General features: G+C 46.8%; 1 protein-coding gene across 1 annotated transcript in view; it reads right to left on the reverse strand.

The window, feature by feature from the left end:
- Positions 1 to 11,967, reverse strand: part of Col23a1 (collagen type XXIII alpha 1 chain) — a 293,867-nt gene extending 281,900 nt beyond the window's left edge. The window contains exon 1 of the mRNA XM_026780786.1: positions 11,626 to 11,967. Within this exon, the coding sequence (XP_026636587.1) occupies positions 11,626 to 11,886 (261 nt within the window). The 5' untranslated portion in view covers positions 11,887 to 11,967. The remainder of the gene's footprint in view (positions 1 to 11,625) is intronic.
- Positions 11,968 to 12,232: the final 265 nt, after the last annotated feature.

A 12,232-nucleotide genomic window follows, 5' to 3' on the forward strand; every position in this document is an offset into this window, starting at 1 on the left:
TTTTTTAAAAAAAAAACAGACTGCATTCTAATTGTTTTATGATTTGTTTCACAACTCAAAGTTGGAAATAAATCCCCAGTTGGATGTTCACACTGCCCATCTGAAAGCACCCCCGCCTGGCCCCTCGGCCCAGATTTCCTGGCTACATCAGGGAAATGAATTCTCTCATTTGCAAATGTGAATTGAAGCAGATGTGCAAAGCCTTCGGTCCCCCAGGTTTATCACGAGCACTTAGGCGTGCGTGTGCTGCACTGTGCAGCCGCAGAACCAGGCTGACTTAGCAATCAGAGCAAACACACTGGGCTTTCGCCCGTCACAGTGACAAATGCATAGTTCTTTCCATGAGCGCTTGGGCTTTTATTTTTGGTCATAAATACGACTTTTTAATTATGTGGGAAGTCTTTCCTCCTGCACAAACGAGAAACCCAGAAAAATGGGGTCATGAGATCAGGGCTGTGTTTGCTGTCTTTCTACTACCAAGTAACGAGCCTTGGCCCTGGGGACTCAAAACCTAAAGGTGTGTTAATATATGTGCATATATACTTTTGCATTGTATGGCTTTAATGGGATAGCAGGATCACAGTGTTAAGGGAGTTTGTATTGTACTTTGCTTTGCTTGGGGCATTTTGAACCAAAGTCTCACTGTGAATTCATACACGGGAATCCATCTGCCTTCAAACTATGCTGCCTCAGCCTCCCGAGTACTGGGATGTGTACCACTATGCCCAGCTAACAGTTAGCCAGCAGGCCTACACGGCCATTCTTTCTGGGTTCAATAAAGAAGGCATTCTGGGACGGAGTGCCCTGTGCTCACAATGCACAGAGTGCTTCCCACTTTACTCCCATGGAAACCATGCCAGGCAGGCACTACCATCCCTGCTTAACAGATGAGCAAACTGAAGTTTAGAAAAACAGTCAGTTACCCAAAGTCACCACGCTGGGAAACGGCAGAGCTGGCATGGGGACCTGAGTCTGCTTGAGGCTATTGTCTTCCGTATACCCATCACTTACAGATGTCTGCAAAGTGTGTACACCAGCAGAATAGGCTGCTGTCCCTGCTACTCCACACTCAATGGCGGCTCCCCACAGGTAGGGCAAAGGGCTGGGCAAAGGGCATGAGGCAAGAAGTCTGGGAGATGGGTTCAGAAGTACACGCTCAGATGTTCAGATGTCGCTGCTCCTCTAGGGGAGGGTGACTCCTTCCTCACCGAATGGAAGGAGCAGAGGCCACTGGAGATGCTAGTGAGAAGCTGGAAGCCAGTCATGCAAAACCATCCACGCAAGTGGGCATCTAAAAGAGGCCAAAGTGTAGTCTGGTGGTAGAGCAACTGCCCATAATGATGACACCTCAGTTCCATCACCAGCAGCGCCAGGAAATCGTGGGTTGTCGGAGGGAGGGAGGGAGGGAGGGAGGGAGGGAAGGAGAGGGCCTCGGTTGCCTTTCTCTAGGCCATGCACTGCCGTGACTTTCTGTAAACTACATCTGTAAACCTAGTTCTCTCCCCGGCGGTTCGTGCTAAGTCCCCAAATATGTTTCTGGACATGATGAAGAGATGTTTCTCTGAATGCTTGTGTCAACAATTAGAGATTAAAGCTGGGGCTGGCGAGATGGCACAGCGGGTAGAGGCACTCCTAGCCAGACCTGGCCATGTGGGCTCGATCCTTGGAACCCATTTCCCGAAGAGGAAAAAAAAAAACAAACCCAACAACTTCCTCGGGTTGTCCTCTGACCTCCATATGTAACCCACACACAATACATAAATAAATAAGCATAAAAAAATAAAAATAAAGATTAATTCTGACTCTACACGTGGGCCAAGCAAGAACTGGAGGCTGTGTATGGCCACCAGAAAACTTTCCCAGACTGATTTAACTGTCATCTGCAAAATTCAAGCATAGAATAGAACCTGGTGCCTGGCACAGCCACACGCCATTGAAAAAGATCTCTGTCACCTTCAGCCACAGCGCCCGATTCTGGGAAGAAATCTTTGGCTTTTTCTATCTCTCTTGTTAAGGGCCTTTTTTTGCTTTCAGTTGGGGACAAACGCAAAGAAAGGACATGAAACCAACTTTGCCCATCGTGAAACTAGAGGCAGGACCTTATGATGGACTACAGCTTCAGAGGACCACAGGAAGACGTGGGGTCAGGGAAAATAAAAAGTTAAGGCAAAGACTGAGGATGAAGCTCTGTGGTTGTCCTGGATTTGCTCTAAGTCGCTGCATTAACCTGGGGGACAAAAGGGTTTTTTATCTGGTTTACGAGTCACGGTCCAGTATTGAGGGAAGTCGAGGCAGGAACCCGGAGGTAGGAACTGAAGCAGGGGCCATGCAGTAACATTGCTTACTAATCTGATTAGTCTGTTCTTTCACACCATCCAGGCCCACCAGCCCAGGTGCTCCCCTACCATGGGAGTCCATCACTCATCAAGAAAACGCCCTATAGACTGACCTACAGACCAATATGATGGAGGCAGTTCCTCAACTGAGGGTCTCTCAGGTGACTCTAGTTTGTATGAATTGGCAAAACCTGACCAACACAGTGATAAAGTGCCAACTGTTCACAACGCCCTAGTGCCAAAATAAACAAATACTAAAATAAGTTAAAACAAAACCCTTTCAAAGCCCTAGGGATGGTCTTCATTATCTATTTATCCTAAAACCCAAAGAATAGCAGACACTGATATACAGGGTTTCCTCACAGAACCCGCCCCCCCCGCCTGTGCCAAAAATGACGTGGAGGAGGCCCTCACTCTACTTACCACGAGGATAGTTAGATTCAGGTTTTCTGGGATACTATGTAGCCATTAAACAAGACCATAAAGAGGCTAGAAAGATGGCTCAGCAGTTAGAAGCACTGGTTGCTCTTCCAGGGGACTGAGGATTGATTCCCAGCATTCACATGGTGTCTCACAACTGAGTGTAACTCTAGTCCGTGTGTAACTCTAGTCCCACGGCATCTAACGCCCCCTTCTGGCCTCTGCAGGCACTGCATGCTTCGCTACACAGACACAGGCAGATAGAATACCCATACATATAGAAATGAAGGTTAGGGGCTGGAGAGATGGCTCAGAGGTTGAGAGCACTCACTGATCTTCCAAGGGTCCTGAGTTCAATTCCCAGAAACCACATGGAAACTCCCAGCCATTCGTAGTGAGATCTAGGACCCTCTTCTGGTGCTGCAGGCAGAATACTGTACACATAATAAATAAATATTTTTTAAAAAAAGAAAAAAAAGAAATGAAGGTTAGCTGTATGGTGGTGGTGCACAGCTTTAATCACAACATGTGGGACACAGAGGCAGGCAGATCTCTGCAAGTTCAAGGCCAGTCGGGTCTACAGAGTGAGTTCCAGGACAGCCAGGAATACACAGAGAGAAACCCTGTCTTGCAAAACAAAACAAAATCACAACAAAACCCAAAAAAAGGCCTAAGAAATTAATAGCCACAAATATTACATGTTATCTAGAAAAGCAGTTTCGATGTAAAGTCCAAAAGCATAAACGTGAGGTGAACATGGCATTGCTCCTCGCTTTAAATGAGCTGAGCTCCAGTCTCCCCATGGAGGATTGTGTGAGGGATTATTTAAAACAAAAACAAAACACACAGCTCCTCTGTCAGGGTGAAGGGTGATCATTACCAGAAAGGTGGCCTATTTTGAACCAAGATATGTTTTGGAGCCAGGTGCAATGGCACCATTTATAATGCCAGCGTTTGGGAGGCAGAGGCAGGTGGAGCAGGTGTTCAAAGCCAGCCCAGGCTACATAGTGACAGCCTGTCTCAAAAATGGAAAAGAATAGACAAGAGTAAGGGGCTGGGTAGCTCAGTAATAGCATGCGTGTCTAGCATATAGAAGACTGGAGTCTGAGTGCCACGCAAAAAAAGAAAGAAAATAAATAAGATACATTTTGGGGAAGATAGCCGTGTTTGTGTGATTATTTCCTAATATGCTCAGCCCTCCATACCTGAAGTTCTGTATTTGGTTCAAGGAACTATGGATCAAAAACTCTGGTAGAGGGAGCAGCAAAAAGCAGGCAGAGGGTGCTTGCTGCGTGGACCTGGTGACCAGGGTTGGAGCTGGTTCTCACCCCCCACCCCGTGTTCTTACCCCCCCCCCTCCGTGTTCTTGTCTGTTTTCTGTCGCTGGGATGAAACACCCTGACAAAAGTAGCTTGGGGGAGAAGGCGTTTACTTTCCCTTCCTTTTCAGACTATTGTCCCTTCCTTTGGGGAAGCCAAGGCATCAGGAACTTCAAGCAGCTCATCACATCACAGTCAAGACCAGAGAGAAACGGACCATGCATAACTGTGCTCAGCTGGCCGCCTCCGCTTAGCCCAAGTCCCCAAATGGATGCACGAATTCAGCCCACTTTCAGGCTGGATCTTTCCACATCAGCTGAGGCAATCAAGATAATCCCCTCCAGACATGCTCGACACGGAGACTCTCTCTCTCTGCTCAGGTGATCTTAGGTTGCGTCAAGTCGGCAATCAAACAAACCCCCACGCCAGGTAAAGCTGAAGGAGAGAACTGACCCCACAAAGTTGTCCTCTAGCCTTCCCATACAGGCCCTGGTAAACACCCCCACACCCCTCAACAATAAACAGATGACACTAGGGGAAGGCTACGTCTGTACCAGGTGGGTACGGGTTTCGTTTCTTTTCCCTTTAATACTTAATCAATACACGATGTCAACCACTTACATCATATTAGGAGTTGCGAGGGATTTCAAGTTGATCTGAAGGGCAATGAAGGACAGCTGAAGGTCATATGCAAATACCATGCCAGCTTACACGACCACCTTAACTAACAATTTTCAGTCAACTGAGGTACTTTTAAACATGGGACAGACTGGTACAAAACTTCTTAAAAAGGAGGTCGTACATCTAGAGGAGAATAAACACTTTAAATAACAAAACTCAGTCAAATGAGATGCTTTTAAAAGTGGTACAGACTGATAACAAACTTTTCAAAAAAGAGATTATACATCTAAAGGATACTAAGACTTTACTTAATAAGGCTCAGTCAACTGAGATATTTTTGGAAAAGGTGCAGACTAATAGTAGTTTATTGAAAGAGAGATTCAGCACTCTAGAAAAGGAAACTGCTGATTTGGCACATAAAACCCAGTCCATGACAGTGGGTGCTAAAACATTATTTGAGAAAATTCACACTGTTAAACGTATTAATCGGACTCTGTCAAAGGGACACGACAGATTGACTGATAAAATGTCTCTCCAATAAGGTAATGTGTATACCATAAAGATTATGTCCAAGGATGAGACATTATCTTTTATTGGACAGATTTCATACAGGAGGTCCAGACATTACAAAAGGTAGTGGTAAACAGATTGAAAAAATTATCAAATTTGATGATCAAAAACAAAAGGTAAAAAGGCAAAATTTAACCTCGTCAGTATGTAAAAATCTCCAGGATAGCTTCCCCAGAGTTTCACCTGCCTTCCCAGTAATTCTAAAAGACAACATCACCTCTCCCCACAAAGTTTGTCCTCAGGTTTAGGGACTTCATTTGGGGGTTGATTATAATTGGTATACAGCTGAGGGTTGAGGGAGGAATTTTATAGACTCAGGGATCTCTTTGAAAAGAAAAAAAAAGGGGGGAAATTGGATGGGATAATAGATTGGTATGAGCTTATTCACACTAATAATAATAGTGAGTAATAGAGTAAATACTTGTGAGTTATTACTTATAGACAATTACATTGGTATAGATTCTTGTATATTGATACAAAGTTAAATTATATTGAATATTGTATGCATGCATGCTTCTACCTCTGTTTAAAACATTTTTTATATATTGATATATATTTACAATATTGCAGTGCACATTTCTACCTCTGATCAAGATGCTTATACATTGTTTACATTTGGAGGTCATTATCCTCATTTATTGCACAGTTGTTTATTGTCTTAGTCTTTAAGTTATATGGGTATTAAGAATTATAGATCAATAGTGATCTATGTTTGTCATACTTATAGTTAGACTAATCAGGTTCTCTAGATACATAGAGATTATATTCTGCATAGATAGATAATCCGGTTCTTTAGATACATAGAGATTATATTCTGCATAGATAGATAATCTTCAACCACTTTAAAGAGCTGTAGAAAGTGGCATTTAAATAACTGTTCTGTTGAAGAGAGACATACTTGCTCCTGGCAGCACCGATCTTTTCCCGAGAGAATGTTGAGCACCGAAGACACTCCACCTGGAGCTTGTTTTCTTCTTGGCAGAACTGACTTTTGGGCAAAGATATGCCCATATCTCAACCACTGACAAGATACATAGTATCCGTAAATGGATAAAGCAGGACTGTCAAATCCTGCCAAGACAGGGTAAGATAGTTTTGAAAAGTTTATTGCCTTTGAAAATGGCCTGTCAGTCATTTTAGACCTTAGCCAAAATTGGTTGCTTCAACATTGCAAAGGAGACTTTGGGTGGTTGCTCTGGTAACCAGTTGTCTCTGTCATTTGTTGCACATTTTGGAAGTTGCTTGATTGCACTTCCTGCTTACTCAAGTAATATTATTTCCCTTCTCAGATCTTAGATGGGGTTGAAGATTAGATAGTCATAGTTATCTTCCTCATGATTTAGCCAAGCTTATTTCTGGTGCAATAGAATGTTTATTAAAACTTTTGTTATGTGTTCCTTGCTTGATATTGCTTATATTGTTTGTAATTTTATATTTGGTATCTGTTCCTATTGTATATAGTTGTATTGGGTTTGGATCAATCTTGTTTAGACAAAAGGGAGAGGTGATGGGGGAAGCTTTGTTAACCAATCATCTCTAAGAAGTGGAACCTAATTAAGGTGTGGCTACTTGGAGCCCAGGAAGAAAAACTGGGATGGACCAGGTGCTCGCTCTCTCTGGGTGATTCCTGCGGGACACAGGGGAGCTTGGACTTTCCATTCTCGTGGCGTGAGTTTCCCCTTAAGTAAAAATATAATTGTTTATCTTCAAGCTGGCCTAGTTATTTCACGAATCGAGTTAACATTTACAAGGCATTCCGCTACCTGCCATCAGAAGCATATCTATTCTTCTGTGGTGCATGCTCACAATTCCAGCACTGAGGAGGCTGAGGCAGGAGGTCTACACTTTTGAGGTCAGCCTAGGCTACATAATGAGTTCAAAGTCAGTCAGGACTACATGGTGAGACCTTGTCTGACTATTGACCTAGTTTTTATTATTGTAATACTAGAGACAGACAATTTTATAAAGAAAAGGCATTTAGCACACTTTTGCAGACTGAAAGGGCAAGATCAGGCAGCCTTTTTCTTTTTGCCTCTGGTCATGACCTATTGGCAGATGGTATGATGGCAGGGAAGGAGAGGAAGAGAAAGCAGCAGAGAATCAAAGGGGAAGAGTAGGAATCCCAGGACCATCAGGAAGTCGGAACAGCATGCCCAGGGCTGACCTAAGGACCCCAACTTGGCTCCACCTCCTCTTAAAAGGCCCACACCACCTCCCTGCCCTGGCATCCTGGTTTAACTAGGCTCTCAGTGGCATGATCCTTTGGCTGATTATCTCGATCTACATCCTAAGCCTCGCTAGCCTCAACCAGGAGTGGCCTTGGCATCAGTGGGGTTGCTTCTCATTATACATGCTGTTAGATCACTGTGTTAGAAAAAGGAGGCTGAAGTGCCGGAAGCTGAATAACCTGAAAGACAGCTTATAAACATCAGGGCCAGGTCTCAAAGTCCCTTCTTGGGGTGAGCACCATGTGCAGCGTTGCCCTGCTTGGTCCCGTGGCAGAATTCAATCAGCTCCCAGAACGCCCCACTCCCCTTCCAGGAGCCTGCCTTGCCCCTCATCTTCAAAGTCAGCCTGGAAATGACCAGTTGAATAACTCTAAAGTGTCTTTGGAGAGAACACCCCTCACAGTTGGCTTCTTCTAAACACGTTGCTGTTATTATGTAGCTCTTCCAAATGGCAGCATTAAAAAAAGTTTTAGAGGCAAGGGGAAAGAGAAAGTAAGAAAAGAAAGAAAGTAAAGAAAGAGAAAGTCAGTGTGCCAGAAAGTAATTGGAAGGAAACTTCTTTGGGGGTGGGGGGTGTTAGGAGCTGGGAAATGTCAAGGAAACGAGTCAGAGCTGATTTGTACCCCATGTCTAGGCCTCTTTATTAACAGAGACTCCACAGAGCAGCTCAGGGAAGCTGACTACCAGAGAGACTGAGAAAGCCACCCTAGATTCTGGATTTGAGAGTAACACAGCCAATACATGTAAGAAGGAAAGTAGACAGAAAAGAGGAGAGTTTTCTCCAGCTCTCTGGGCTTTCCTTGTTTCCAAACTGGTCTGGACAATGGAAGGCCAGGGGCCAACAATAAATCCACTCTAGGCTGGAAAGGGCCTCTGAACACAACCAAGTATTGCTTTAATCCTTGGCACTAAGCTTTTCGCTGCAGTATGAAAGCTATGCATCCTGGCTTCTCAGCTTCTGCAACACTGTAGCTGGAGATGTAATTGCTGGGCTGGTGATTAATTGGGCAGTTCCTTAAGGCACTTTCAAAGCAGAAGAGATGTTTGGTTTTGCATGAATATTTTTAGATCCTACTAAAGATACTGCCTTTAATGGCTCTTGCATAGAGATCTTGTTTTGATATTCTGAAAGTCCTTTCTTTCCCATATGTACTGCAGGAAGGGTCTTTCGATAATCACGACAGAACATGAATATTCCCTCTGTAGCTACGTTATCAGGCCCATCAGCCAGCCCCAGAAAAACTGATGTCATGGTTCTGTTCCCAAGGGAACAGGGACAGTGGGTCCCCTATAAACAGTGGCTTTTGTTGACTCATTTTATTATTCCTCCTGACATTAAACTTGTGTGTGGTTGGCAAGAATTTCTTTTTTAAAATTTGGACATAATTTCTGATTCGGATCCTCTACACACGACTTTATTGGTTAAAGGGCAAATGGCAGGCACTTGTATATACATAGTTACTTCAGCAGTGACTTAAAAAGGGGCTTCTCAGGGAGCAAAGCAAGCTAGGAAACACGCTGAATCCAAGCATCCTTTCCCTAAGAGATGTTCAGTTTGATAAGTATTTATTCTCCTTACCTCACGATCAGAAAACCTATATGCGCATCGAGGTCAAGCTAACTGTGGGATCCCCAGAAAATGCCTCCCGCGGGTCTCCCATCATGATCAGTGTGTGCATTTCCCATCCAGAAACTTTTTTTGTTTTGTTTTGTTTTTGTTTTTCGAGATAGGATTTCTCTGTAGCTTTGGTGCCTGTCCTGGAACTTGTGCTGTAGTCCAGGCTGGCCTTGAACTCACAGAGATCCGCTTGTGATTAAAGGCTTGCGCCACCACTGCCTGGCTCAGAAACATTTAACAAGCAGCAGGAACCACATGGTACCCAGGGAGAGTGAGGCCTTGTCACTAGGGACAGAGACACCCCCAGCAGACAAACCACCTTGAAGTGTTGGTGCTGGGTCTTCTCTGACGCAGCACTGCAGTTCTTCAGAACACAGATACACAGCTGTGGCACCACGTGTTGAAGAGTACAGCAGTTCTCAGTGGGTAGGAGAAACAGAAGGAGACCATGGGACTAAAGAGCCAACATCTGGGCTAGAGGCCTTGTTCAGCGGTAGAGTGTCTAGTTTGTGCAAGGTCCCAGGTCCATCCCCACCCACAAGATATCAACACTCATGTGTGTGTGTGTGTGTGTGTGTGTGTGTGTGTGTGTGTGCTTCCTCACAAATCCATCCCTATTAGTTTAGACAAAACCTGTGAGCTCCTTGTACAAGGTCTTCCAGAAATTTCTGGTTTCCTTGTCACAGTTTGGTTTATTCTTCTCGTTAGAAAGGACAGCATGAGAGCCAGGCAGTGATGGTGCATGCCTTTAATTGTAGCACTCAGGGAGGCAGAGGCAGGAGGATCTCTGTGAGTTTGAGGCCAGCCTGGTCTACAGAGTGAGTTCCAGGACAGCCAGGGTTACACAAAGAAACTCTGTCTTGAGTTTTAAAAGAAAAAAAAAACAAAAAGAAAAAGAAAGGACAGCATGGTTGGGGTATTCACAGGTAGAAAGTTACTGGCCCTCCACAAAACAGTTCAACACCCAGGTCTCTAGGGGGTTGATAGAGGATAATGGTGGCAATTATGAAACTACTGCCGTAAGTTGCTGGCAGGGCTCTGCCTTCTGCAGGCACTTTCAAGAAGGGAAAGAGGAAATCATTCAGGAAGCAGCAATTTTGCCCAGAACTGAGCAGATGTAATATTGCCTTATTAAAGTGACTGAGAAGGAACTGTGGGGAACAGAAGGTTAAGTCTATAGTTCTTCCACTCCTTCTGAAACCCCAAATTTACCCCACCTCGGGTAACCAGCTCAATATATGTATCTGATTCTAGGGGTGCAACCCAAGACCTTGAACGTGCTAAGCAAGCCTCCACCACTGAGCTACACCCCCAGTCCAGTCCAGTATAGTAACAAAGATCACAGATGGATTCAGCTTAGGAATGGGTGGTAGATAGCTCACCTGTCTTCCTGCTTCTTCTACCATGAAGCAAGGTTCACTTTCTACAGTGCATGGGAGTAAACCCCTTCCAACATCCCTACCTCAGATCTGGGACAGCCACCACACCCAGGAGGAGGATAAGCATTCCCACAAAGGAAACAGAACCAAGAAAAACACTGGCTAGTATGCTGGTGTCTGCCATAGTTCACAGGAAAGAGGCTTGCTGCATGAAAGGTCGCATATCAGATGCCCAGGCTCAGAGGCCCGAGTGTAAAGTGACCAGCTTTTTTACTATTATTATTATTATCATTATTTCTCGAGACAGGGTCTCACTATATAGCTCTAGCTGTCCCAGACAGGCTGGCCTCAAACTCACAGATACTCATCGGCCTCTGCCTCCAAAGTACTGGGATTAAAGGCGTGTGCCACTCATGTTCCATGCTGTTGTTTTACGTCTTATTCTGTAGCCCAGGCTGGACCTGGATCTTAACTATATAGCTTAAGTCAGCTCCTAGCCTGCCAAGCTCTGGTTTTACAGATGAGCCACCAAGCCCGGCTGACAACAGCAGTCTTAACCCTCAGAAAGCAAATTTAAGACGCATTGGAGTGCGCTGTGGAGATCGCAGGAAACTAATGTACTCATAGACAGCTCAGCTGTGTCCTAGCTGTGCAGATGCGAGGTTTTCAGCCAGTCAGCTTAAGAACAGCACTTCCAAGCTTGAGTCGCTCCCAGCCAAACCTTTCCGGGCACCGAGGGAGGGCTGGCCTGAGCTTTGATGGGTCTGGGCTGTTACAGGCCGACTAGGCGTGGGGACACAAGAGCCTCCTTAGAGTCTCAGGCGCTGGGATCAGGCGGGAGACAGTGGGTCTGAGCGCACACTTCAGTAGAACCGCTGTGCTCAGGACTGTTATTCCAAGGTCTTACCTTACCCCCGTTCCTGCGTGTCCCCTAAACGGGCCCTTTGGATTATTTTTCCTACAGATGCAAGTCCCGGCACCGGAGCTGGAGAGCAGGACCAGCGACCCCCGTGCAATCCATTGGGTGAGCCCTATTCCTAGGGGTGACGATCACGCCGCCCCCGAACCCCCACGCTCCCCCACCCACCCCGGCGCATAGCGGTACATCTCCCGGCCGGCCTTCGTGCGTCTCACCTCCCGCAGCAGGCGCTCCAGGTGCGTTTCGGCCCAGGCGGTCATGGCTCCAGACGGCCCCGCACGTCGCAACATCTCGCGCTCCTGCTCCAGCGCCGCCACTCGGTCGTGTAGTGCGGCTGCCTGGGCGCCCAGCAGCAGGCAGGCAGCGGCCGAGCCCACCGACAGCAGCAAGCACAGCGCGCCCAGCACTCGGGCCCCGCAGCCCGCGCCGGGGTCCTGCGCGCCTCCCCGGCCCGCTGGGCGCTCGTCTGCGCCCATGGTGACCTGAGGGCTCTGTGTCGGCGCTGCGGCTGGAGGCGACTTCAGGTCGGCGGCTGCGGGGATCGGAGTCCCAGTGGCCTCGGATCGTGCACGCCCCCCTCGTCGCCCGCTCCAACGCAGCGGCCACTGCGGGCAGTTCTCTCTATGCAAATAGACCCCGCCAGAAAAGGCGCGGGGACCCACCCAGGGGAGGAGCGGCCGGTCGGGGAGGGCGGGGGCCCCCTACGCTCACCGGCTCCGCGGCTCCGGGTCCTCGCCACACCGGTCCTGGCGAGCGCGTCCCGGTGCCCGGCCGCTTCCACCCGAGGGGGCAGACGTGTCTGGTCTCGGCTCTCCCGCAGCC

The sequence above is a fragment of the Microtus ochrogaster genome, chromosome 7 (genome assembly GCF_000317375.1).
Source record: "Microtus ochrogaster isolate Prairie Vole_2 chromosome 7, MicOch1.0, whole genome shotgun sequence".
NCBI lineage: Eukaryota > Metazoa > Chordata > Mammalia > Rodentia > Cricetidae > Microtus > Microtus ochrogaster.